Source organism: Melozone crissalis, unplaced genomic scaffold (genome assembly GCF_028551555.1).
Source record: "Melozone crissalis strain CALT ecotype California unplaced genomic scaffold, PUWL_Pcris_2 ptg000042l_1, whole genome shotgun sequence".
In the NCBI taxonomy this organism is placed as follows: domain Eukaryota; kingdom Metazoa; phylum Chordata; class Aves; order Passeriformes; family Passerellidae; genus Melozone; species Melozone crissalis.
The window spans coordinates 32,902,960-32,929,408 of NW_026535820.1; the positions used below are offsets into that span (position 1 = coordinate 32,902,960).

Consider the following 26,449-nt stretch of genomic DNA (forward strand, 5'->3'; position numbering starts at 1 on the left):
AATTTCTGCAGAGCTGGGGCTCAAGCCTTGTTACAATTTCACACCTACCTACTCGTAGCATGCTCAAGGATGGCCAAATCAGAGGCTGTGCCAGAAAAATACACATCAGTGTGCTACACCAGGGCCTAAAAGGTATTATCAGCCTTTCCAGAAGTGCTGACATATTGTTTTAACCCACTGAGTGCCCACCAGCATCACTTCCTCCTGCCCCCTCAAAGAAATTATTCAAGGCAGAAGGTTCATGTCCCACAAAGTTCCAAAGCTGCACAAAGCCCAAGGAGCAGCAAGAAGATATTTATCTCTTTTATAGGTGCCAGGCAGTTTGCAGGAATGCAATCATATCTCAGGCAAAAAGGTTCATAATTCAGTATGTTTAAGTAAAGTTTGAGGCAGCTAGCATTTTAGATAACCAAGGGTAGGTAGTATGGATATTTTTATCTATGTATCAAGAAAAAAAATGTAGCATAAGAAGCTGCTTGCCAGTGCACAGCACTGAATGCTGCTCATTAATTCTTGACTCCGTCTGAATAACACATGGCTGACTTACAGGTAATCTTAGAAATATTTTTAACTTCAGTTCAAAAGTAAAAAGATTTTTAAGGGAGGTAAAAATCTCCATATTCCCTTGTATTCTCCTTGAACAATTAAATAACCTCACACTAAGTTGAGCTGTTATCAAAGCTGACACTTTTAAATACAGTATTTTTGTGAGGCAGAAAAGCCCTACACAGCTAAGGCGGGAGTAAAGAACAAGATTAGTGATTCATTGAAGCTAGCAGATGGGACTCAATATCCACAAATCAGCTGAATCAGTAGGTGTCGTTTCTGCACTCCCGATTTCTCAGAGTACAACCATATTTCCATCACATTTTAAATTCCTCCTCCCCCCCAAAAATGGCGTATTCTCATTATGCTCACAACTAGATGACAGCATTTATGAATTGTTTTTAGAGAAATATATAGAGCACACCTAAATTACACTCTAGATACCTCAAGCAGCTCTGAACAAGAGTTATTATTTCTAGGTACTGTCAACTCCTTGCCTGAAGATGACAATTAAATCATGAAAGAAACTGCACAAATCCCTTCTCTTCACTATCACTGGCACCAGTCTAACCCTTTCTTTTGGAGGGAGAAGGATGGAGGTGGAGGGAAGGATAAAGTACCTGAAATGCTCCTGGAAGCTAAGTCTTATAATACTTTACTGCTTCAACTGTCTCAGAACTTGCCAGTGGCAACACAGAACAAAAGAGCAAAAACAGAACCAGCATTGTACCAGGGTTTGTTCAAGGTACTGGATAATGGTGGGTAGCACCTTTCATGCCACTGATCAGAGAGATATCACCTCTCCTGCAAGCTCCAAGACAAATGGAGGGGGCTGGCAATTCTCCCAGAGGCTCCTAAGGGCTTTTCTGACAACTGCTCCCCTCCCTGGGGGAGCTCCCACAGCTCCCCAGGGGCCGAGTTTTCCCCAGGGGAAACCACAGCATTTCCACATTAGCATCTTTTTCATTCAACAAGTTACAAAGCTATTAGGGCAGACTGCGGGGAGACTTTGTTTCTGAATGTTTTGTATGTCCACAGAGATCAGATTTTTTTTTCCCCGTTTCCTGAAGGAGATTCAGCAGAGGCTGAGTAACTTGGGGAAGAGCAGATGGTAGCAAGACAAGGGCTGGATGTGATGATGCAGTGTGGGAATGCAGCTCAGCTGGATCTGCAGAGAGATTGAGTTACCAGCAAAAGTACTTTTAAGTCGATGTGGCATTTGGTAATTAGGAAGGTATTTGATACATCTTTGCCTGGTGGAAAGGTGCAGTTTTGTGTTCCTAACATGCAGCTGGTAGAGAGAAGAGAGGGGATTTTTCAGAGGAAACAGCTACTTGCTGCATCATCTCTGCCTTCATCCCTTCCAGATGAGATTACAGTAATGTAATATACACAGAGCTATAGTTTATATTTCTTTGTAAGCTGCAAAGAGCATAAAGAGCTGTCAGCTCTTAGAAGAGGATTCTGATTGAAACTATTGCCTGTGCCCTTGTTGGTCTAAAGTGACCTCCAGATTAAAAATTAACATGTTGGTTTAATATAAAGAATCCCCTATGATCTGGAAGCACTTAGCACCAGTTCTCTTTCCCATCACCAGAGCATCATAGTTTTCATCAGATAAAATGTATGAACATATGTTTCAAAGCAGACTCCTTTTCTTTTCAATTCAACAAGTAAAATAAAACACTTTACTGTTATCTTTTTGTTACACAATGTTTCGAGAAATAAAAATCTCCTCTTTTCCTGCCTTTAACAGTCCCAAGATGTCACTTAGAAGGAGTAGTCCACAGCAACATTACCTGTTCTCCTACTCTGTCACAGAACTCCTTCATAAACAGCATTCCCTTAAATAAAGATTCTGATAAATACCACATTTTAAAGCCTACCAGTTTTAAGTGAATTCTACCAAAATCCCAAACTGATTTAGGCACAAAAACACCTTCACACTGACTTAGTAGGAGAGCTCAGAGAACTGCAAGCAGGCTCCCTTCTCAGCAGCCACACACCATTCCAAAGAAGCCTGGTCTGTCCTCGGGTACGTGAAGTTCTGGATACACGTTCTCCAAAAACCATTTGAAGTCCTTACATTTCAGCTTCTCTCGTAGAAGTCTCCTTTCTGTCACATCTCCATATGGTTCCTGAAAGAAAAAAAAAAAAAAAGGAAGGAAGAAAAAAAAATTAAAAAAAAATCCAGAACAGATGCTCTCTTTTAAATTATCTGTATACATTATTAGGAACCGTATGCTACAGTGATGAGTAGGACTTCTAGCCAGGAAAAATCACCATGTTTGGGTGCTGGATTTGATTTCATTATCCTTACATTTGTTAAATGCTGACAAAAAATAATTGGAACTGTGCAAGTAGAACTTTAAAATATTCTAGAAGACAGTTTGTGTAAGAAAACTCCCTGAATCTGCAAGTGAGGAAGCCCTTGAATACAGATTGCTGGAGACTGAGAAGGCGTACTGGAAAATGAGACTTCCTTTAGATACATAATTGAAAATCTCCAAAGCAGTGAATGAATCTTTAGGACTTTAAATTGTAACACTGTCCATTTGCAAATTACCTGTACAGTTCTACACTTAAGTTATGAAATTTGTGAAATCTGCTAATGTATCCTTTGAACTTCACCATTTTGGGGGGTGGGGAGTGTGAAATCTTAAACCTCCAGAGAAAAGCTTTCATTGCAGACTTTTCTGTCTATGGATTGGACCAGAGTCCATGTCTTTTTATGTCTGTCTTCAAAACCCTATCTTCATATTGACTAGGGATTTCAGATAGTCAGGCATGAGAGAGCGTTTGCAGCCCCCAGATTTTTACAGGTCACTTGACAGAGTCTTTCATCAAACCACAAACGTATTTGCATTTCTCAGAGCTGTGGAAATACCACTGAAAACACAAAGCAGATGTAAAACAGAGATGCCTGTTTGAATAAACAAACAGCGTGACATATTAGCTCTGAGGTCTGAACATTAATCTTGAAGTGAAACTTCATGGAACCCATTTTTGCAGCCATAACATCAATCATTTTCCTGTATGCTACAGAACTGAATATTTGGGTTTGATGAAGTAAAAAGGTCTGAGCTCAACTGCTGCAACAAGTGGTGCACAGAGCATTATGGAAACCAAAGTTCATTGGCAACAGCTTTGATATGTGGAAAAATAACCCTCATGAGTTTCAGCTTATATCCACTGTGTTACAATAAGCCAATACATGAAACTTTCAGTACTAACACAAATATCCCTTAAAGTTAAAGCTCTGTCATTACAGACATAAGATGCCCAGCACTTTACAAGAAAAATTGTCAGCATTTATTGCTCTTTTTGTGTATGACAAGCTGAAATCAGCCTGGCGTTGCCTATGGGCAAATCCCATATTTCTCTCCAAGTCAGACTCCGATAATAAAACCTAAATGGTTTTTATGACATTAAAGTAAACCAATTATTACAAATGTGTGGACTATAATGATCTAATTACCCAATTTAATCCAAACAAACACAAGATGAAAGCTAACCAAATTCATCTTCTCCAACATCCTCCAGCATATTTTTTAAAAGCCTCATGTTTGCAAGGGCAGTTTTCCCCTGCTGCATCTATAGGGGTTGGCCACTCAAATGAGTGGGGGGCTCCCTCTGCCCCACACTGATCTGATCTGGGGCTCCCTGCCCCACTCAGGTCTGATCCAGTGCAGTCAGAGGCTGATGCCCAGCAGCCCATCCCAGGCACAAAACCAAAAAAGCAGCGTTTAGAAAACTTCATGCAAAGAGATCATGCTGGGGAAACCAGGCACCTCCAGAAACAAGCAACAGCAGGCAATGATTACTCTGGGGCCTGAATTTCAGACCTTGTGACAGAGGTTCATTTAATTAATTTCTAGACACTGAGAGAACATGCCAGTGTTACTGTTTTCCAGCCTTCAGGCCCCTAACGATAAATACGTCCAAGTTATGAGTTTGCACGCTGCTTTACTGTTTTGACATACTCAGTTTTCACAGTAATAATTTCCTGAAAAATTCTGCAACCAATGATCTTGTATTTTCATTTCAAGGAAAATAAAAATATCAACTTAAAAGAACCTCAAAACTGACAGAAGTGATACTTGAAACTTTTTAGTAGGAACATTTTCATCTGAGTTGCCATGACTGATTTTAATTAATTTAATCATTTCAATATTGATTTTGGTTTCTACTTGTTGGTGTTTTGGTTTTTTTTTAACTGAACATGCAGTGCAGCAGTAAATCAAACAGAAAAATCTATTTTGGTTTACATCAGTCCAAAGTTTTACAAGACAGGTAATTTTGCTAAATATTATTAACATGCTGTTTACGTGAAGGTCTACTGTCCACTGAAACTTGGTGATTTGCATTCATTAATTGCGTAATTCTTAGTGAGAGTCCTGGATCAGTCATTTCACAGAAGTGCACATTTTAGGCTAAACAACTCCTCCTTGCTTTGATGACCCCACTTCATATTATTCCTTCATTTTTTCACTTATTATTGACATAGATTGGGCGACCTTGTACTCTTACAGAATTTAAATTTTTTTTTCCAAAGAATTAAAAATTATACACTTACTCTATGTCTGGGAAAAACTTTCAGAAGGCATAAGAAATAAACATAGAAAGCACTTCATGTTAAGTATTAGCTTAGCCAATAGTTAGTAAGTTGAAAACAAATTCTGAAATTGCAGGAACAATGGAGTTGAACTCACCAGGCGAGCGTGTGGGTTTCGGTGGTAATAAAGTTGTTTATATTCATCCATCCACACTTCAGCTGCACGCACACTGTTTGCCAGAGCTTTGACCCGTGAGTATGGGGCTTGTTTGGGGAAAACATGACCTACATGGGAGCAAGGATGGATCTCAAGACTTCCTCCACACTGCCATATCTGAGCAAAGAATTGACAGTGTGTATCATTAATTTTGTCTTTTGCAAGCTCAATGATATAGTAACAATAAGCCTGTGTAAGAACAACACCATCTCAAGAACACCACACCACACTACAAGTAACACATACAATAATTTTGTGTCTCATTTGATGACTAAACTGGATAGAATTACATCCTTGTTGCTCTTAGTAATTTGCTCTGAGTTCACAAGGAGATAATCACTCTCTGGTTTTATCTGAAGTGCAATATTCCTTTCTTAGTTTTATTTTCTCATGATAAGATGTGATCTACTATACAAGTAATGCAGGCATTATTGAAAAAAAATAAATTAAAAGACAAAAGAAGCATGTTTCTTTTTCAAATTAACCACATAAATAGCTATCTCAGAAAGAAACCAGTAACTGATAACTAATTCTTATTAGAAATCTATAGCTCTATGTACCATCTATATATTCTACTGGAAAGATGACTTGGCAAAGGTAAGCTTCCCATTTGTACATTCACCAATCTAGAAGGGCGGCATAGGTGCCTGGTGATAAAATCTCACTAACCTTTTCCATTGGAAAGCTGGGAAATGTACCCCAGACCCAGTACATGAGAAGAAAAAGCAAAGTACTTCTATAACTTATGATGGTCCAACCAACAACAATGAAACAACCTCCCCTATCTAAACTAATATTCCTGCTTGATGCCAAGGAATTACTTGCACCCAAATGTGGAATTGGCAGATCCCTGCAAACCATCACTCTGCCCTTGTGCTCAGGCTCCTGCTTCTCTGGCTCCCCAGGTTGGGAAATGTACAGGCCATGAGATAAGGTCCAGAAACAACCATCAAGTGGATCCATTAGCCTCAGCACTATTTACACATTTTTGTAATTACATTCTTCACCTCCGAAAACCAAGGACTTTTGGCAGCTCATCTACACAGCCACTTTCCCATCACCCATTCCGATCGCAAGTTTGATTACTTGAAAGGAAAGCAGAGCTATGCATTTCCTATTCAATATTGTGTGTGACCACACCATGGCAGATGCCCTGTTTCTGAAGGGTGCCTGAAACAAGGTTTTTGAAATTTTGCCAGATGGGAGGAAGGCCAGAGATGTTGCTGTACTTGAACTAACTTGAGGCTGTCACCAATGGCTCTGATGGACTTTCCATAAAAGATTTAGAATTCTCCTCATGTATTCAACCATGCATAAGTGGCAGCTCATCATTCCTTTGTAAATGGAAGACAAAGGAAATTAGCTGGGATAGGCTTAAGGGGTAGAGGTTTGCTCCCTGACGATCTTCTTGTATAAGACATACATTTTTAATTATATGCTATCCAAATAAATACAGCAGGAGTGAAAGATATGAGGTGGCAAATAAAAGCTCTGCTGCTAACAGTGCCAAAAGATCAGTGGTGGGACTTTTCCTACCTTTCTCTCTGGGAGTTTTAGGGATCTAAAAAGATAAAGGTTCTCAACTCACACAAGATAGGACTTGGTTTTAGACTGCTAACTTTTAGGGTTTTTTTTTTATTTTAAGTTACTTAGAATTTCTCTAAAATTTCTAAATTTGGAAATCAATGAGTGTCATCTCCATTGATTTGGTTTTGGATAACAACATCAGACTTTCTGCATGGCACAATGCTATATTTAATTACCAAAGTGTAAGCACTCTAATACATATGTTTACTTTTAAAACAGAGAGTTTCTTTAAAGATATAAGTAAATCATTAATCAGCTATAGGAAATATTGGATAATTATTACTTCCTGGATTTAAAATTTTAATTTCTTGTTTTCCATGTGAGGTTTCTTTCCTCTTTTTTGCTGCTTTTCAGAAAAGCAGTATATTTGTCATTTGAACAAAGATGATTAAAGGAATTATACAAAAAATCTAGAATTCTGTACTAATCTTTTAAACAATTTGCATATTTTCTTAGATAAGTTACTTTACTGCATTTTGAAAGCTGCTATGAAACCAACTATCCACTTTCACTTTACAACCTACTTTTTTGAGATTTATTTCAAAACAACATTTTTCATAATTATTATTTCTATGTTCAAAATTATTTTTTTAAAGCTTCAATTTACCATTCAAGATTTGTCAGCAAATATTAAGAGCCATAATTTTATTAGTTTAAAAATTTCCAATGTTATATTCCACATAAGAATTATTAATTCATCTTTATTTATCTACTTCCAAAAAATATATTAGGAACAGATGATAAAGACTACTGAAATAAAAATGTAGTTAAAAAGGAAGCACATGCTTCAGCTCTTCCATGATAAAGTCTGATTTCAAAGGAATGAAACAAACTGACCATACCTCTGCTAAATTGATGACAAAAAGAGAATTCCATAACAGCTGAATTTTTAATAATTAAAGCTCTCTAAAAAATAACTGTAGGTTGCTAAGCAATGCTCATTAAATTCTAAGTATTTCATAAAAACATTACAAAAATTATCTTGTCATCCTATTACAAAAGAAAATTGAATATACTTCAGCTAAACAATTCCTCAAAAGGAATTGTTTATTCACGTTCATTAATATGGAAAAATTATGACCTCTACATAGAATCAGGTACAAATGAACAGCCATAAAATAAAGCGAGGAATTTAATAGAGAAACTAAAGTTGATTACTAAATGTTAAGTAAGTGGCTCTGCAGAAGATTCTCCATAAAATTAGTTCAACCTTCTCTAACAGAAAAGCACATAAGTTTCATGCATATTTTGCAAGCTCACGTACATGTAGATCTGTTTCTTTACTAGGTCTGGGTAACTCACAGCTCTCATTATAAAAGCACACATTTTTCCTCCACTTCAATAAGAAAACAAGGTGACATTCCTTTTTTCACTTTCACTTTCATCTTGATGCATGCAGACTATCGGCGTATTTTCTTTTGCTTTCAGAGACAGATGGTGGCATTATGAAAACCTACAGAAAATGTTCACAATCTCACCTTGGGATCGCTCTCCCTGCCAGGCTCTCTGGACAATTGACCTTGTGCTGGGTCAATGAATACTAAAGAATAAAAGCTCTACCAGCTCATTCTAACAATTTAAGACTATCTGGAAGAAATAAAAAATATAGAAAGGATGCTACATCCTAAAAAGGGGCAAAATGTGGAAAACCCCATGTTTCTGCTGCTCTCTCTCTGCTGCAATTTTTTCTTGACAAGTTGTGGCTAAGCCCCCAGTGTGGCGCTCATGCACAATCTGCCGGAAGCTGGGTGGGTGGAGAGGCACTCCAGACACACAGACTCACCCTGGCTGCTCTCAACACAGGACAGAGTTCCAGATCCAGACAAAAAGAAACAATACAAAAATACTGGAAGAGAGAAGACCCCAGGTGTTCTGAGGCAGGAACCCAGGCTCATGGGCAGGAACATTTTTGAGAATAAAGACCTTTTTGCACATGGTAGGCTGAAGGACAGACCACAGACATATTAAGCCTTGGTCCAGAAACAAACTTACATTGCAGTGCCACTTGCAGGACCAAGAGCAGAGAGGGGACAGAAGCTGCAACCAGGTTCCCTTTGCTCTGAGTACAAGAGGGAGAAGATGAAAGAGCATGTTTTCAATCCCTCAGAAAGAGGAGTTTCAATGCCCATTATGCCCATGAAGTGAAATCTTATCCAGCCAAATAGCATTAAGCAATCCAAAATCAAGGTACATTGACTCGATTCTGCATTCAGCACGTAGCCTCCATCTCTCTTAGTCATCGTGCTTTTAGTGAAAGCTTTGTCCTTGTTGCACCTCTCAAAACCACAGAGAATTTCTTCAGCTCAGAATAATCGAAGTGCAAGAAAGAGGAGGCTTGAAGACAAGTCTTTTCATGTCATTGGGAGAGAGTGGTGTTTTCAGAGACGAGAGCAACAATAAATTAATTTACAGCAGTTTTGAGTAGTTCTGCTCCTAATTTTCAGGTCTGACAGGTTTAGAAAACACAAGGACAACAACACTAACAATGATTTATCCCTTCCGACCTCTTGGAACACTGCAGGCAGCCAAAAGAACACAGTTAAACAGCATCATAGCACTCTGCTCTGTTCCACAAAAATCCTCTCCACACAGAGCACAAGTACAAGGGCTCCAAATCAAACAGAGCAAAGCATGTTGCGTACAAATACCCAGATGCTACTGGCAATCTGCACTAGGAAAATTGGCCAGGCATATTTGTTGGCCATTGCACAGCCTGTCCTGTTAAATCATTTGTCTCCCAGAAATTGCTTGAACCACCTGCACCTACATGCTGGCTTAGACCCTTGCAGAGTGTCTGTGCACTCTCTCCTGAGGACTCTGCTGCTCCCTTTGTGCTTCTCCTGTGTGCTAGGCCACCTCTGAGGCTTCCTCTCTCCCATGAGAAACCTCTGTCCTGCATGCTGAAGGAGTAAAGGCACTGCTCACACATGCTGCTGCATCCCAGGGAGCCCTGGCTCAGGGGAACCTGTGATGTACAAAATGAGATTGGCTGCCAGAGCTTCATAGAGGTCAATGGCAATGGAAGGGTGGGTCTAAAGCAGCAGCTGGGACTGGGGCACTCTGAGCCAAAAGGAAGGGTCATGCTGCATGCAAGCCTTGGTCTCCCCAAAAGCAAGACACAAAGAACAGGAAGCCAAGAACTGCATGCCAAATGTGCCATATTAGAGGTTTTCTTCAAGGAGTTGAAGTTCTGGGTACACCAGAGACTCCTGCTTCAGAAGGTTCCAGGGCTGATGGAGGTGGGTGAACTGCTTCTCCCTTCAGGTGGAGGCCTGCTGAACTAGACCAAGACTACTGACTAGGCTGTGTTTGGGCTTACGTGCCAGAAACTGTTCCCTAGGTGAAAAAGGACGTGGTCATGAACTCAGATTGAAGAGCGTTTCCAGCTGACAAGTCTTCCTCCAGAGAGAAACCATATCAACTCTAAGCCTGTGCTTGTTATTCCTAATAATTTTGTTATTCCTAATAATATTCCTAAGTGGTTTTGTAACATTAAAATGCTATTTAACCTTGAAATCTGTTGTCACCTGGTAAAAAATCCAAAAATCCTCCTGAACCATGAGTCAATGACTCAGAGAAATGCAAACATGACCATCAAAAATAACAGATGATGGGCAGAACAGACAAGGGTAATCCAGGATAAGAAGCTGTGAGCTCCATGAAAGCCAAAAGAGGCATCCCTCTTACATCACCACTGGATGGCTTCAATGAGCTAAGTGTGATTTGGGGTAAAGCACAGGCAGCCAGTGCTCAGTGGGAATCAGCACTGGTAAAGGTGAGCAGAGGAGAACTCTGCTTTGCTGATCAGCCTGGACTGTGCTGTGTCTGCTCTCTTTTCCTGCTGTAAGTCCTTTCCATTACAGCTATCTGACTCACATCTGAGCACTTGGTCACGCCTCCTGTGGGCACAACTCTACAGTTACTGGAGATCCTCCACCTTTTATAACCTTTGTACAAACTTTTTCTGAGGTGAAACAGAAAAAGACCTTAAAATTAGTACGGGGCTGCCTTCTGCTGCCCCGCTGGGAACTGCTTGCTCCATCAACCAGAGCAAGAACTCTGAGTCACATCAAAGCACTACAAATCTTCTTCCCCATGACCTCCTTCAAGCTGCAGGATGTAAACTTCACCCACTAGTATCACAGCCCTTTTTTACATTTTATACTAGAGCTCAAAACAAAGACATGTATTTAAAAATTGCTTTAAAATGGCTATTTGGAAGAAAAGTACAGTGATCCTGAAGTGCAAGAACAAGATACTCCCTAAATGCTCCCTTCTTAGCACTTAGCTACCTCATTAAGTAAAAGGGCATGAAGAAAGAAACAGGAACTTGTTGTATTCTGAGGAAAAGAAACTTTCAATTAAGCCACCTACCCTAAATGAGAATTCAAGGTTTTCTCCTCCCCAGACTTCCATTCCTGTGTCATAGGAACCAAGATAATCAAAGTACTTCTTGCTCACAGAAAATAATCCACCGGCCATGGTTGGAGACCTATGAAAGAGAATAGAAACTCTGAACTGAATAAAAAAAATATTAAACCAATGTAACAGATAATAAAATACAATATATTTTTATTTTCTCAGTCTTTTGTGGATACAAAGTAACAGTCAGAAATTTATCAATTATTAGAGGCCATTTGAATTTAATTTTGCATTAAAAAAAACATACCTGAAGCAACACCAGAATGTAAAAATATTGTGTTAAAATAAATTTTTCCAATTGCAGTGTCTGTGTGTAAATGAAGAGCCTCTCTACATAACAGAACATTAGCTTCTTTGTGGCAGAATTGCATTAGTTGGTTCTGAAATTCTAAGTGCTGTATCCTTATCTATTTTACTTAAGCAATAATTAAAAAAAACTTGTGCTTTAGTAATTAAAACCAACATTCTTGATCCCAGTAATATCAACTGAAAAAACTCTCACATTTTAATTATTAAGTAAATATAGCCCCTCAAGAGATTTGTTTTCTTTCAAAGAAAGAAACCATCTGTGTGTTCTTAAATTTTTTACTAAGTTTTGGAGAAAAAAAAAAATCAGGAGTCATGGCTGGGTCCTCATTGAAGATCACAAAGCCCACAGTGACAGAGACGTACTTCCATTATGGTAGAGTGTGCACATATACATAAATTTTTATTTGTTCAATGTTGTTCCCTATTGTTTACAGTTTTAGGATGACTTTCTTTAAAGTGCCAAGCATATAATGGTGATTAGAACTAAGTTCATCTGGCATTATGTGAATTTTACTAAATTGCTGTTGAGGTAAATATCAACAAAAGCGAAATGAATGATCAATTACACTAAATTTGTCAAAACTAATTTTACCAGCTTTCTTTTTGAAGCAACACTGTCTCGCACTGTCATATGTTGTTTCAAAGAATGGAATGAGATGAGACAGGACAGAAGGAAAAATAAACTCCATAACCAGTCAAGTCCTTCTGTCTCCCTCCAGATCTCTCCAAACCAGGCTGTTGGTGACACCACTCCCAGCACTGCTGCTTTCTCCATACACTTGTCGAGCTCACAGTCCTCAGGCTACCCTGAAACTTTATCCCCCATCATTCTCCTCTTGGCTTGTCAAAGACAATTCTTCTTATCACGAATCAAAAAAAAAAAGCATCATATTTGAACTAAATGTTTTAAAAACCACTTAATCCATTTGTTTTTTGTTGTTTTTTTTTAAGGATGACATGGACTAATACATGCTGAGAAAGACTCAATTACTACCTCACTTTTCCCATTTAAAAAAAAGTTCATTCTGTTGAATATAAGTACATTAATACATGTGAAATACTGGGAATTAATATCATGATAAGGAACTTAGGAAAGACTGAGAAAAATTAGTAAGTCCATATTTTTTGTGGTCTATAAAATAACAGATAAAAGTACTAACAAAATGACGGTATTAAAAATGCCAAACAGGTTAACTGACTTCAATAAACTGCTGAAATACAGAAACTTCCATAGCAGATGAGGCTAGGTTTAACATGGCAGATCCTCAGCTGTCAGTATCTTGTCTACAATTCCCATTTTCCAGATGCCTTGTTTGTTTGTTCTATTCTCTTACCTCTCCTAAATATACAATGTTGAGTGACAAATAATACCAATTGATGGCATCTTGTTTTAAAATAAAACAAAATTAAAACCCATAATGAAGACATCAGCCTGAGCTCTGTGAGGCAGTCCTCCACAGAAACCATGGGGGATAGAGCTGTATTGTTTCACCCCTGTAAAGAGCTGGCAAAATGGTTCACCTTTGAAAATAGCACAGTGAACTACATAACACAGGAAAAAATCTTCAAAACTGCTTTTACCTTCTTACTGGTTGGTAATCTTTTTTCCCCCTTTTCATTGTTGCCCATGATACATTTTCTTTACAACACAGAGCTCTTTGCTTTACACAGAGGGCATCCTCCAGTATTAGTTAATCAGTTACACTCTTTCCATGTGCTGGTAAGCATCTGTAAGAGTTTGTCTAGAGGAGTCAAGAGCCTACTGTGCAATAGGCTTTCCATATGGAAGATGAAACAGGATTTTCAGCTTTTAGAGCACTATTTTTTCCAGGAATATGGTAAACAGGAGTTATTTTGAAAAAAATGGGGAACTAAACAAAATACATACTTTTTAGTAATATGTTCATTTCCCAGATATCTTTCGGCACCTGGCATTTTCAGGTGAAATCAAAAACACATTCACAGTTTCAAGGATGCATAAAAATTAACCTGATCACATCAATCTTGGACTTCCTCCGTTTTTGTTCTCTTTCAGGGATACTGTGCCAAGTGAAGACGAGGCGCCAATCAAATCCACCAATCTGTGGCTCACCGGCATTTCCCAAGTACTCAAATGTGTTCCAGTCAATAACATCAATAACAGGGCAGACAACAGCTGTTTCTTCTTCAGCAATCCTGGTAAGGTTTTAAAACAAAAGGGTGACTTCCATTAGAAACATCTCTAAAAATAAAAAGAAAAATTAAAAACAAAAAAAAAAAAAAAGCCAAAAAACCCCCCCCCCAAAACTAGAACTCTAGAACTGACAGGAACAAAGAATGCTTACAATACCAAACATGAAGTTTTGCTCCTTTTCAATTCATGCTGCAATAACAAGGAAATGATGATACAATAAATACAAGAATAACCCCCATTTTCCTACATCAGGAGGATGTATCAGGATGAACTCCACTGGCAAGCATCAACCTTCCTGGATGGTGGAAGCAAGATATGCCAGATGGATTGAAATAACACATTCAGCATCTGGCTTGGCTGCCATAGCCAGCACCACTTCATCAAGGAAAAAATATTCATTTTCTTTTGTACAGGTAGCTGCTTAAGAGAGCAGTTTGATTGCATACTTCCGCAGCGATGAATAATAAACCAGCCAGACTCTTGGCTCTTGAAGTCATGGCTGTTCTTGTAACTGTGATCATCTGCAAATGTTGCAGTGAGTACTGTAACAGTAACTCAAAAAGAAGCCCTGAGCTTAGAAAAAACCAAACCTGCAACATGGGAATTAGACCCCCAACAACGAAACATAACTGAAGGAGGCCTCAAGAAACCCTGTCAACATAGGAGATGAAAAGGAGAAACAAGATAGCACTGCAGAATGACATTCCTAATGCAAGGGTGATCTAAAGATAGTCCAGATCTTTATCATACTACGAATACATCAGAGCTGATGACATTTCTTGCAGGTTTACTTCTACAAGGAGATAAATCCCTTCCTCCCATTTCTCAATATCATGCAGGGTTTTCAGGATTCCTTTCCAAAAGGATTCATCTTTATAGGAAGCAGTGGGATTATTAGCCTTCTCCTCACCTTCTAAATGGCCCCCCTCAGTACTAGGAGCAACATCAAGCACACAAACTCAAGCCAAGGTCTTTCTCCTAAATCACTGTTTAGCATCTTCCCTGGTCTAGTTAGACACCCCCTGATAGTTCAGTGAAATGAAGTAACTTGTTTCACTTAGAGATGCAGATATGCACTTTAGCCTTGCATCTTGTATTTACATGTTTCAGAGGTGAAGGAAAACTGAACACATTATATTGTCAAACAAGTAAGAGATGCAGTACATCTGTTATCCAAAGAGAGCTCATTCCTCATGGGATTGTTAGGCTAAAAATCTGTACACTGACCAATGGCTCACTGTAGCTTGTGATGGTTAAATGCAGCAGAGAACAGCAGCAATTACAAAGCAGTATTGTCTGAGCTGAGAAAGACTGCCCAAAGCTTGAAATGGCCTCTTGTGGCTGGAGGGAATATGTGAAACAGCTGTTTTCTTCTTTATGATCTCCCATTGACACCTTGTTTGGTAGAGCACACGAAAGGGCTTATACAAATGTTATCTCCTGTCTCACTTGCATAAAACTTTGTACAAATCCTCATTGTACAAAGCAATGAAAATGATATCCACACTAGAGGAAAAGGAAAAAAAAAAAACCAATAAAAAGTAAAAATATTTTCCTCCTCCTGTAACAAGTAGGAAAACAAGTAAATGTAGGTAGCTGCATATGATTTCAATTATGAAAGGAGTGAAGTAAGTGAAAAGTCATCACTTTTTCTGTAAATTAAGAATTAGCTAGATGGTACAATGCACAGGCAGCTTACAAATACAGCTATGTTTGCACTGCCAAATGCTAACACCGTGGTATTGCTGCCATACATTTGAGTCAGATATGCTGCAGAAAAACCCCTTAGAGATGCATGTCTGCATCTGCAGCAAGAACGGCAGGAATTCCAAGAGAGCTAACTTGTTACAGGTGGTGACAATTGCGTTTGAAAAAATCCCAATCCTTCCTCAAGATTGCCATCTAGTGGTGCGCTAAAGACGTGAAGAAATCACAGCTTTTCCCCCCATCAAACACTTTTTTTAGTTAAACCTGTGCCCGTGATTTGAGGTTTATCCCTTTTCCTTTCTTCACGCTACCCCCCAGTTATCTGGAATGCACTCAATGTGAAATTTAGAAACAAGGTAAGTATGACAATTTTAAGAAAACAAAAAGCTGAAGTTGTATTCTAGATACAATTTCAAAGGGACATGGGGAATTTGGGAACACAAGACCCACTAGGAATCAGGAAGACTCACACACATCAAGACACTTGGTGCTTTTGGAAGTCTCTCTCCAGTTTGTATTTGGGCTGATTTTCTGGTCCTTTTCTGTACTCTACAGTACCTGGTGGGAATCTTAACAGGATCCAAGACAAAACACTGGCCTTGAGGAAAGCTTTCTTTTTTTTCTTATTTTAAATATGTTTTAAAGAAAGCTGGTTTTCTACATACAACATTTTGGAGGTCTGATTCAGGTCCTGTATCTATCAGTATCTTCTAATGCCATCCAAGAGGGTAAAGCCATGAACTATGAGTAAAAGGGGCAAAACCAACAGAGCCTTGTAATGTGATTCAGGAGCAGCAGGTGCTGTGGTGAGGTGCCAGTGGCTGAACCCATAGCAGGAAAAAAGTCAATGTATGGCTGCTGGTACACATGGGTGAGGCTTCAAGAATATAATACATATTCTCAGCTGAAACAGAAGGCTAGTGTTATGGTTTCTAGGGTTTTTTTGTTAGAGTTTTGGGAAAGTTCCTTGGTTTTTTTGTTGTTTGTTTGCTTGCTTTTAATTACCAAAGTTTTCTGAACAGCCTGACGGATCTGCAAAATTAACAAGAGACCACATAGACATAAAGTACAGTGTCCCAGGACAGATGGTTTCCAAATAAGAGTCAGTGTTGACATAACATTTACTCCTCCCTATCCTACACCATGATGCTTGATGTCAGAACCAGTCTGGAAAGGTGAATTTGCTCAGGACTAAGAAGATGGAGTTTATTGACTTGCATTTTGCAAACATTGCCTTGCAGGGCACACATGTTTCCAGACCTTCTGCTCACCCAGGCTGACAGAAATAGCCTCCTTTACCAATGTAGTTCCAAAGCTGGAGGTGAGGACTCATCATCTTGAAAACCAAAACTTTCCATTGCCTGAAGAGGCAGCTTGGTCCTCAGGGGAAAAAAAAATAAAACAAACAAAAACAAAACAAACAAAAACACAAACAAACAAAAAAACACCAAAAACAAACAAGCAAAAAAATTCAAAACCCACCATGCCATGATCTTTCAAACTTCCATTTGCATTTGCTCCCCCACAGCCAGGAGACAAACACAAACACTGGCAGTGCCTCAGGGACCAGACTGCAGTAACCTTTGGTGAACCATGAGTCATTTTTCCACTGCAGAAGTGGGCCAAACTGTCTCACCCCTTCTTCTCCAATGGGAGAGAAAACCCGCCCACAACACAAGCTCACCTTGCCAGCAGTGGCTCCAGCCAGCCCTCATGGCATTCACAGTGGCAGTCCAGGAATGTCAGGATGTCTCCTTTGGCCACAGACGCCCCCAGCAGCCGGGCTCGGACCAGCCCCTCCCTCTTATTTGCGCGAATAAGACGCACCTTGCGTAGGCCAGCCACATAGTTTTCCAAAGTCTCCTTTAAATGTTCTGTAACAAGCCAAAAAAAGAGGGAATAATACACTCTGAAATGATTTGTTTATGTCTTTCTATAGGAAGCTCTCTCCTCACTAGCATAACACTGATACTAGGGCTCTAAAGATTGTGGTACTTTGAACTCAGATTCGGCTATACATGTTTAGAAAGGACATGAAAAAAGCACAAAACCTGGATTTGGACACAAATCACAGTTACTTTGAAGAAATTGAACGCTTCACATTTACCTCTGTAACACATCCCCAGATCGATAAGAGCTTCTCAAATGTTACTTAAGGCTTTCTGTATAAAAGTTTTATTCTTAACACAATTCATGTGTGGTGGAAAATGCCAGCATTGCCTTTATGTCCCGTTGTTCAAGCAAGACCAAAGAACTAGGTCACTGTCATTATATGAGACACCAGGGGAGCGTTGGTGCAATCGAAACTTGCTCAATTCAGGAAACCCAAAGTGCTCTGTTCAGACTGTAGTCTATCTATACACACAAGCACTCATGTTACAGCACAGCAAATGTGCTTCCCCATTCCAAACTAAATTTGGTACATAAGCCAAATTTTTCACTGGTACACTACAAGAAAAACTTTTTCAGTGAGAGGCCTTTGTTATACAGTTTTCTGTTATGTGACCTGAACAGCACCACTCTTTCTCCTATGAACTGGCTGACCAAAAAAGCCCATCAACAATCAATATTATTTAGACTTATTCTTCCTACCTTTGTCACTGTAATCATCTACAAGGATAATTTCTTCCAAAAGTATATCCGGAGATGTCTCAAGAACACTGTGAACGGTTCGCAGAAGCGTTGACCAAGCCTCGTTATAAAAAGCTATCACAACAGAGGTTTTTGGCAGGTTATAATAATCATATTTCTCCTCTCTGCATCTGTAAAGGGGGGGGATAACATTTAGTAGAAGTGCAAAAGCATTTAATAATTTTCAGGAAACAATTCTCAAATCCATTTGCATGCTAGTTACTAACTGCAAGCAAGAACACAGAATGGATCTTAAAAGAAATGCATGTGTGTAGAAAATTGTATGAGAAGACATTAGGAAGTTGTTCTTACAGAGGTTCTATTTCCACAAAAGCATTAAGAATAAAATTCTGCAAACTATCAAAATGTCTAAAAAGAAAAATAATAGGAGGTATTCTGGGCTGGTGTAGCTGCAGTAGCTGTCTTCGCACAATTTCAAGTAGAAGAACAAGTAATGAACAAAATGTGCCTCAGTTTAAAGGAAAAAAAAAAAGAAATGTAAAATGTAAGTGGAGTAAAAACAGTAACATAAACTAGCGATAACTGTAGCTTTGGAAAATAGAACAAGTGCTAGACAGTAAAAATACGCCTGTGAAGGAACAGCAACATATAAAGAGGAAAAAAAAACCCCAAACCAAACAACCAGCAACAAAACTGAAATGTATGCACACTGAAGCAGAATTTGGAGAGACCACACAACTGGCAAAATCTAATAGTGAAATCCATGGAAGCATAAAACAGATATAGAAATGCATGGTTTTGGCTCTATGGAGAGCCAGAAAGTTTGCAAACCTTGGGATTAAGCTCCAGAATGTATTTCCTATAAATATATATATGAACTTCCCTAAATGAACATAAGGATGCCAAGGAAGTTATAGCTGAGCCAAATGTATAAATTCTTAAAAGAATCCCCTGGTTTAGAAGAATTTTAAAATAACGATGGCATCTTCTACAATTTCTCCTCTTCACTCAGAGCATTCCATATTGGCAGCTTTTATTGCCTGCAGTCAACAAGGCTTGTAAGGGGCAGAAGGACTGACTTCAACTTCTGTAGACTGCTAAATCACAACAGATACCAAGGCAGGTAGCAGAACAGCAGTGAGTCTTCCAGAACATGTGCTATGGGGAGCTGAAAAGGGAAATTAAAACTGATCAGTAGAAAATGCAACAGGAAAATACTTTAGGTCAATTTAGGGGCACAAAAATTCCCCAAAACACTAAGAAAATTATATTAGATGCAAACTGCTTACCTATAGCACATTGAGAATATTTTAACAAACTATTTATGTCTGCTGTGTCTGCATTAAAAAAGGCTTATAGGTTTCTTTGGAAATTAGGCAGTATCTATTAAGATCAGTTGTACAGAAAGAAAAAAAATCGGAATCTGATTGTGCCTAATATTAAAACTGTTATGAAGGAAACAATAAGTCTGTAAAGTAGTTCTGTAATAAATATATGAAAATGAGGAAGCAACAGGACAAATGACACTCAGGCAAAGGAGGCACCCAAAGGCTGCTTCTCAAGCATGGCAGGAACGCCCCGTGACAACACATGTGCGTACAGACATATATACATAGGTAGTACACATAGACACACACATTGATACAGTGAAGTACAAGAATGCCTGTCCCTCCAGGCTGTAACTTATCCTGAGGGGCTGTCACAGAGGGAACCGTCTCACATCAACACCTGGTGACAGAACTGATTTATTTAACCAGACATTCATGTATTGACACATAAAAAGGAGTGACAAGTGACATTTTAATTAACTTCTTTAATTGTAATGCAGAAAAACCCACAGTATGAATCCAATTTTAGAAATACATATTTAATTTAGCCTACTAAAAAACATTTCTGCTCAGTACTGCCAGGAAAAAAGAATCCATATACATCAGTCACTTGTACCAGGTAATTTTGAGTCCATTTCTTGATGGAAATAGGATCTCTACATACTCAGTTTAGAAAGCTGAAGGAAAATATAAATAAATTAAAAAAAAAAAAAACACCAGGAAAGCATTCTTTGAAAAATATGTCAGGAATATTAATGGGGAAAAAAATGCTGTATTCCATTTAAAGAAAGGAAACTTAAAAGGTCTAAAGAAGCTTATAAGTCTAATTATAGATTCAAGACTTCAATGGATTTGCCTGAAATTACATGCTGGAGATGGAAAACATAATTTGGCACAGAGCAAGGCAATCCCCACAGTGTTTGCGATTCACTGTGCATTGCTGCCTCCCTCCTTGAGCGCACCCCACACTGCAGGAAAAGGTCAACCTACTACAAGACATACCAGAACACACGTTTCTTAGGTTTCCAAAGTCAAGAAAGAGGCCAGCACTAAAAAATGGGTTTAATTTACCAGCTCTGTGGTGGAAAGCAGCACAGGAGTGAAGAGAAGTGACCCACCATGGTAGCAGGGCAGGCTGCTGGCCGGCACGGCCACCCTGACCTGAGCAGTACCCTGATGCCCTTACTAAAAAAACAAAACCAAACCAAACCAAACTAAAACAAACAAAAAAAAAAAACCACCCATATTATTCAACTTCTGTGCAGATTTGCATGTTTATCTCAGATATTATTTCCAAGACATATTTCTCGCTAAATTACTAGAAGATCTCAACTGTTAGCAGTCTCAAACAGTGTTGCTAAAGTGAAGCACACTTTTCCTTATCTTTCTGTAATGAAAGAGTTTCACTAAGCCTTAAAAATTAATCCCATTCGGGAGATTACAAACCCAAAGCATTTAAACCCTGGAAAAATTATAGCAGAAGAAAATCTTTAAAAAGCTAATGAATCCCTGAAATGGAAATGCTTGGCAGTGTTGCTGAATAACAATTAAGTGGTATGCATATGGACACAAAACACTACCACTTCACAAGATACAAAAAATTTTAAAAACCCACTATGAGTACAAAACCTGATTGAAAGACTAGTGGTCATAACTCATCTTTTCCATTCCTCAACTCCTGTTTACCACAGAAGTGCCTCAGCAGCCCATCTTCTGTATTCACACTTGCAAACTTCAAGATGTACTTTTATTATCCATGTGTCAGCTAAGCATCCCAGCTCCTACTTTCCAACTGAATCATTTCACTCCTACTTTTGGATTATTCAGAAAAACAAATGCATATCAATTACAGTATGCCGTTAAAATGACAGCAACTGGTGACAGCAGTCCCAAAATACGTTTTTGCACACACTAGGAACATCTATTTATGCATACTATACTGCAACCTGCTTTCAGCTTCTGAGTAAGGCACTCTTTAGTGTCACCCTCCAACCATAACACTGTCCTTTCCAATAGAGAGGATCGTGTTAAGACAGTATTAATTGCATCTCACATTGTTCATCCTAAAAACTACCTTTGAGCTGATCATCTGGGTTCTTCAGGCCCATAAAGACAGATCCAGAAGGCAACTCGCCTCACTCTCCTTAAGCCATTGATCCAGCACAGCCCAAGAGATTTCAGCAGGTCCTTCTTGTCTATAGAGGTTTGATTATGGAACATTTCCTAATTTTACTGTGAATAAAGTTAAATGTGGTCCCTTCCACTGGCTGTGATACATCACTTTGAACCTAGTCATCATACTACCAAATGGTTGGTAAAAACATAACACAGACAGAAGGAAATTAATTGCCTGTAAGTGTGACATTTCCAAACATGGAAAATAAATGCAGCTGCATTTGAAGTCCAACATTCCTTCACAATTCTCCTTATCTTATTCAATCACAGGAACTTTACTGTTTTGTAATAATTTTGTAATTTGTATTTTAAAATAAACAATTACCTAAATTAAAAATGGCATGTTGTGCATGTTGAGTGGGTTCATTTTCTTCAGAGAAGAACACATATCTCTAGTCAACCTGATTTTGGTAACAGTTATCAGATACCAGGATCAGTCACTGAAGAAAAACCTGTTGCCAACACATCCAAGAAGCTTTTATAGAGGCAAAAAAATAAATGCATGTAGCTTTAAACAGGACTCAGATTTCACTGACAAACACTGGTATATAATGAATAAGAGCCACAACAGGTATGGCAATGCAAAGGAGCGACACTTGCTCAGTCTCTGCCCTCTGGTCACTCCTGCTCTCTGCAGATTCGCTAGAAAATGCACAAGCAGAAGCCTCGTGTAGGAATGTGCCCCCTGTTGATGGAGTGACAAAACTATCCTTTGTCTCCTTAAAAAGGAAAAAAGCCCAGAAGTTTATTTCCTCAATTAGCAAAAAAAGGCACCTGACAGGACCTGGGGGACTTCACCTCAAACTTAAGGATAGCAAATTGGACAGAAGCCAAGAAGTCCCACCTGAGCAATTTACTAGAAAAAGAACAAAGAAGTAATTGCTTTTGTGAGGTGTTTTACCAGGAGCAAGAACCTCTTGCACCTGGCTCAGTTTATTCTCTCTAAAGAGTTGTGTTATTTTGCCTTTTATTAAAACTTTTTTTGTTTCCCACACTATCACAGAAGCCATCCTGCTGATTTTATGCCTTCTAAGGTAGCTGAGCTATCTTGGGTGTGAAATAGATCTCCAAGAGCTTATGAAACCTGGCTGAAGAGACCAGTATTTCAGCCTTGTGCACAGCACAGTGACAGACAAAACATGGCCAGGACTGCCCCAGCCATCTTCCAAGGAGCAGACAGGGACACTACGATGCTCCAGCATCATCCTTCATTTCCCTCAGGCACTTTCTGCCACACTGGGTGGGTGTTCCAGGGACCCTCCTACTTGATCACAGTGGCATAAGACAGGCATAAAACAAACAAAAGCTTTGTCTTTTGGCATTTCTTAGCAATTTACACTAAGACAACATCTATATTATAGAATTCTTAATGTGTTCATAAATCTTTAAACCTGTCGATAGGAAGAAAGAGAAAATAATGCTGAACATAAAACCATGTTCGCTATGTACTGCCCTTTCTCTATGTTTCAGTACAGCTTCTACTCAAACATCTAGGTCCACAAAATGCAGACTGAAGCCAAACATAAAAGTGCATCCTCACACATCCAAATTCCTGTGGGGTTTTGGTTTCGCCTTTTTTACACTGCATTTTTAAATCACAGTCTAACTAAGAGTAAACAGCTGACAAGTTTAATAAATTAACCTTGGAATCTACTACACTACACAGTCTCCTGTTAGCAAGTTTTACAATAGGTTATTTATTAGAAACCAAGGAGACATCACTCAGGAAATGCCTAAACAAAATTAAATGGGTTGTTTTCAAGAACATTTGTGTCAATTAATGTAATCACTCAATTTATTTCTTTGTAAAGAGCTGTTTCTCTAGGAGATGTGTATCTATACACAGGGAGAGAGCATGAATGTGTGCACACTGGGCGCACTGCCATGAGTTAATTAGGAATGGTTGCTGACATGCTCTTACTTGAGACTTTCACCACAACTGTGACAATGATACAGAAAGGTAAAACCGACTTTCAATCTCCAAATTTGATCTTCTATACGCACAGTTACATATATTTTAACAAAAAAAAAAATGAAATGTTCTCTGAGTTTACAAAGATTTGTTAAGAACACAAACTGCTCATCAATTATTTAATGCTTTCAGAAGGTATACTGTGTAAGTTTTGTTTTTCAAGTTTCAGTCTGAGTGCCCCAGGCAAGTTCAGGATTGCGCAGCTTCTCTCAAGAAATGCAAAACAGCACGTGTCATTGCTGAAGCTGATTTATTTAACTTGATTTATGTGACTACAGTAGGTGACATATATGCCCCATCCCAGTGTCACCTGGAAAACACTGCCAAGGTTCTACTTCAGGCTGACTTTCACACAGTGGGCTAGGAACCAGGTTGGCTGGGTTTGTTGCGATGGACCATAGACATGCTGACCCACCACACAGCCTTCTTTCCTCTTCCTAATTTGAACAGCTAAAACACCCACTTAAACTGCTCTTTCAGTAAGAGGTGTGCTCAAAAGGGGCATTTTGTAGGCTGCAATAAATGAGGCTGATGGGGATGAATGGCAGCACCTCAATCTAGTTTCACCATCTTCACTCCCACTCCATAAACTGCAGAGGCAGCAATGTGGGCATTGAAATCTGCCAAGTACCTTCACCCAGGAGAAAGCACCTGCTTCTCTCACTTTCCCAAAGCCATGGCACAGGACACAGCAGTAGTGGGATCTTATATCCCCTTTTCTACTTGTGCCCAAGCTGCAGCTTGGGGTTCTGCACATCCATCCACAAGCACCCCGAGCCCTGCTGCATGACACAGGTGGCAGCACTGGTTTCTAAGCCACCCCACAGTTACCAAGGCCGTGTCCCTCACTCCAGGCTGAATATATAGATGAACATCCACTCCTCACCCCTCTGTGTGGGAGAGTAATCTATGGATAAAATGCAGCACACGAGCCAAAAGCAACACCTCCCAAAGCCTGGGATACAAAAGTGCAACATCTCCAGTGGAATTAAAGGATATAATAAACATTATTCTTATCTCCTCCAAACACTGCCCAATTTTCCATGCCAAATCTATTTTGTCACATAAGACTACCTTGATCCAACTGCCAGTTCAGGGATTTTCTTCTTCTTTCTTTTTTAATTAAAAAAGGTTTATCTGGGCATGGAGAGGTTCCACCTGGTTTTACACACCTACACAAGCCACGTGTTCAACTATTGCAGAAAGAGGCATTGAAAGTTTACAGAAGGTGTGTCTTGGAGTGAGTAGCAAAGCACACAGCAGCAAAGTGCTGATAACTGGAAAAATGGCCAGATTATTTGGGGCAAGGCTGGAACACTTAAGCAGGTGAGTTCAGGATGCTGGTCTACACTTCCCCACCGCCTGTCCCAGCCCAGCAGGCTGGCTAAAAGCTCCCTAAATTATATCTGCTGAAACAAACCATGTCAGAGAAAGCACCCCTTTACAGGCCACAACACTGTGATATGAACAAGTCTCTGGAAACAGAAGCTGGTTTGATTGTGAAACAGTTTTCCAGGTTATTTAATGTCCTGTAATGTCCTGCAGAATGATTCTCCCAATGACAAGAAGGTACAGACAAGACTGACCGCCAAAAGCTGTCTTAATATTTCAGATAATAATGGGCTGTACTGCCTTGTATACAAACATTGTGAGAAGCAAGAAAGAAAGACACGAAGTCTGAAACAGAAGAAAATATTTGTTAAGAAGTTGGGGGTTGGAAAGGAGGGGGCACAGAAAGCAAATCTCTTTAAGACAGATCAAATATATATATTAAGAAATAAATGTCTAGAAAGAACAAGTAAGAGAATTTACTAAGTCTGTATCCTAAAATCCACAAATTTAGGAAATCCATAGAGCCTCCTAATTCCAAATTGTTAGAGAAATACTACAGAATTTCCTAATAGATCCATATTCTGGATGTGCAGATGAGAAGGAAATTCTGCATGTGACAGTGAGGAAACCACTTGATTTTTATTTTATTTTGCTGAGCTGAAACAGTGGTTGCATTTTGCTCAAATGTTTTCACTTTTCTTCAAAGATAGTGTGATACACTTAACCTTTCCACAGAGACATACTATTTCCTACATCTACATTCAAAAACTTACTTTAGTGTGATTAATTTGATTCATGAAAAAATATTTTGCAAAGCCATAACTGAAAGAAGCTATTGTATTCATCACTACAAATAAAGTGTGGATGCACCTGATCCTTACAGACAATTGTTTAAACAAAAGCAGCTTTTGAATTTTTAAAAAAAAAATCAATTTTTGCTTACTATCAATCACTGATCTGGGAACTTTTTCAATTTAAAAATTAAATCAGCTGAAACCAAGCAATAATCTAGATGTCAAAGGAAGTTGAGGAAGTCTACCAGAAGCTGGAAAGGAAAGCGGTGAAAAATAATCATGTGAGCTCTTCTGGAAAATATTTGCTGGGGGTTGTTAAAAGCATAATGACAATGAAAAGTGACACATTTTTACAGATGACAGGAAACAAAAGTAGCAAAATATCCTGAATATCAAAGCAATAGTGGAAGCATTGCTTCATTTTTTACTGCAAGCTTTTTTATTTTAAAAAAGAAAAGCAAAAAGAAACAAAAAAAACTCAAAACAAACAAACAAAAAACCCCAACTATAGGGAAGAATTATTTTTACCCCACTTACTGTCTGAAGAAAGAATGCAATGTCCTAGGGAAACATTGCTTTTCAGGTCTAAAACCTGTTTATATATTAAAGAAATCCTGCCAACTAACACTAAAGTAATGACTAAAAGGTATTATAATTAATGCTGTTACTAGTAAACAATTATGGATTTCTAAAAAGCTCAGAAATCAAACCAAAAAATCCTAACACCAAACAAGTGACCA

At 38.8% G+C, this 26,449-nt stretch overlaps 1 protein-coding gene across 1 annotated transcript in view; it reads right to left on the reverse strand.

Moving 5' to 3' along the window:
• The window catches only part of GALNT12 (polypeptide N-acetylgalactosaminyltransferase 12), a 46,587-nt gene that overhangs the window by 14,205 nt on the left and 5,933 nt on the right, over nucleotides 1–26,449 (reverse strand). Inside the window, exons 2-7 of the mRNA XM_054285105.1 lie at nucleotides 18,109–18,278; nucleotides 17,201–17,390; nucleotides 13,626–13,811; nucleotides 11,280–11,397; nucleotides 5,259–5,435; nucleotides 2,553–2,684 (exon numbers count right to left, since the gene is read on the reverse strand). Of these exons, the coding sequence (XP_054141080.1) occupies nucleotides 2,553–2,684; nucleotides 5,259–5,435; nucleotides 11,280–11,397; nucleotides 13,626–13,811; nucleotides 17,201–17,390; nucleotides 18,109–18,278 (973 nt within the window). The remainder of the gene's footprint in view (nucleotides 1–2,552; nucleotides 2,685–5,258; nucleotides 5,436–11,279; nucleotides 11,398–13,625; nucleotides 13,812–17,200; nucleotides 17,391–18,108; nucleotides 18,279–26,449) is intronic.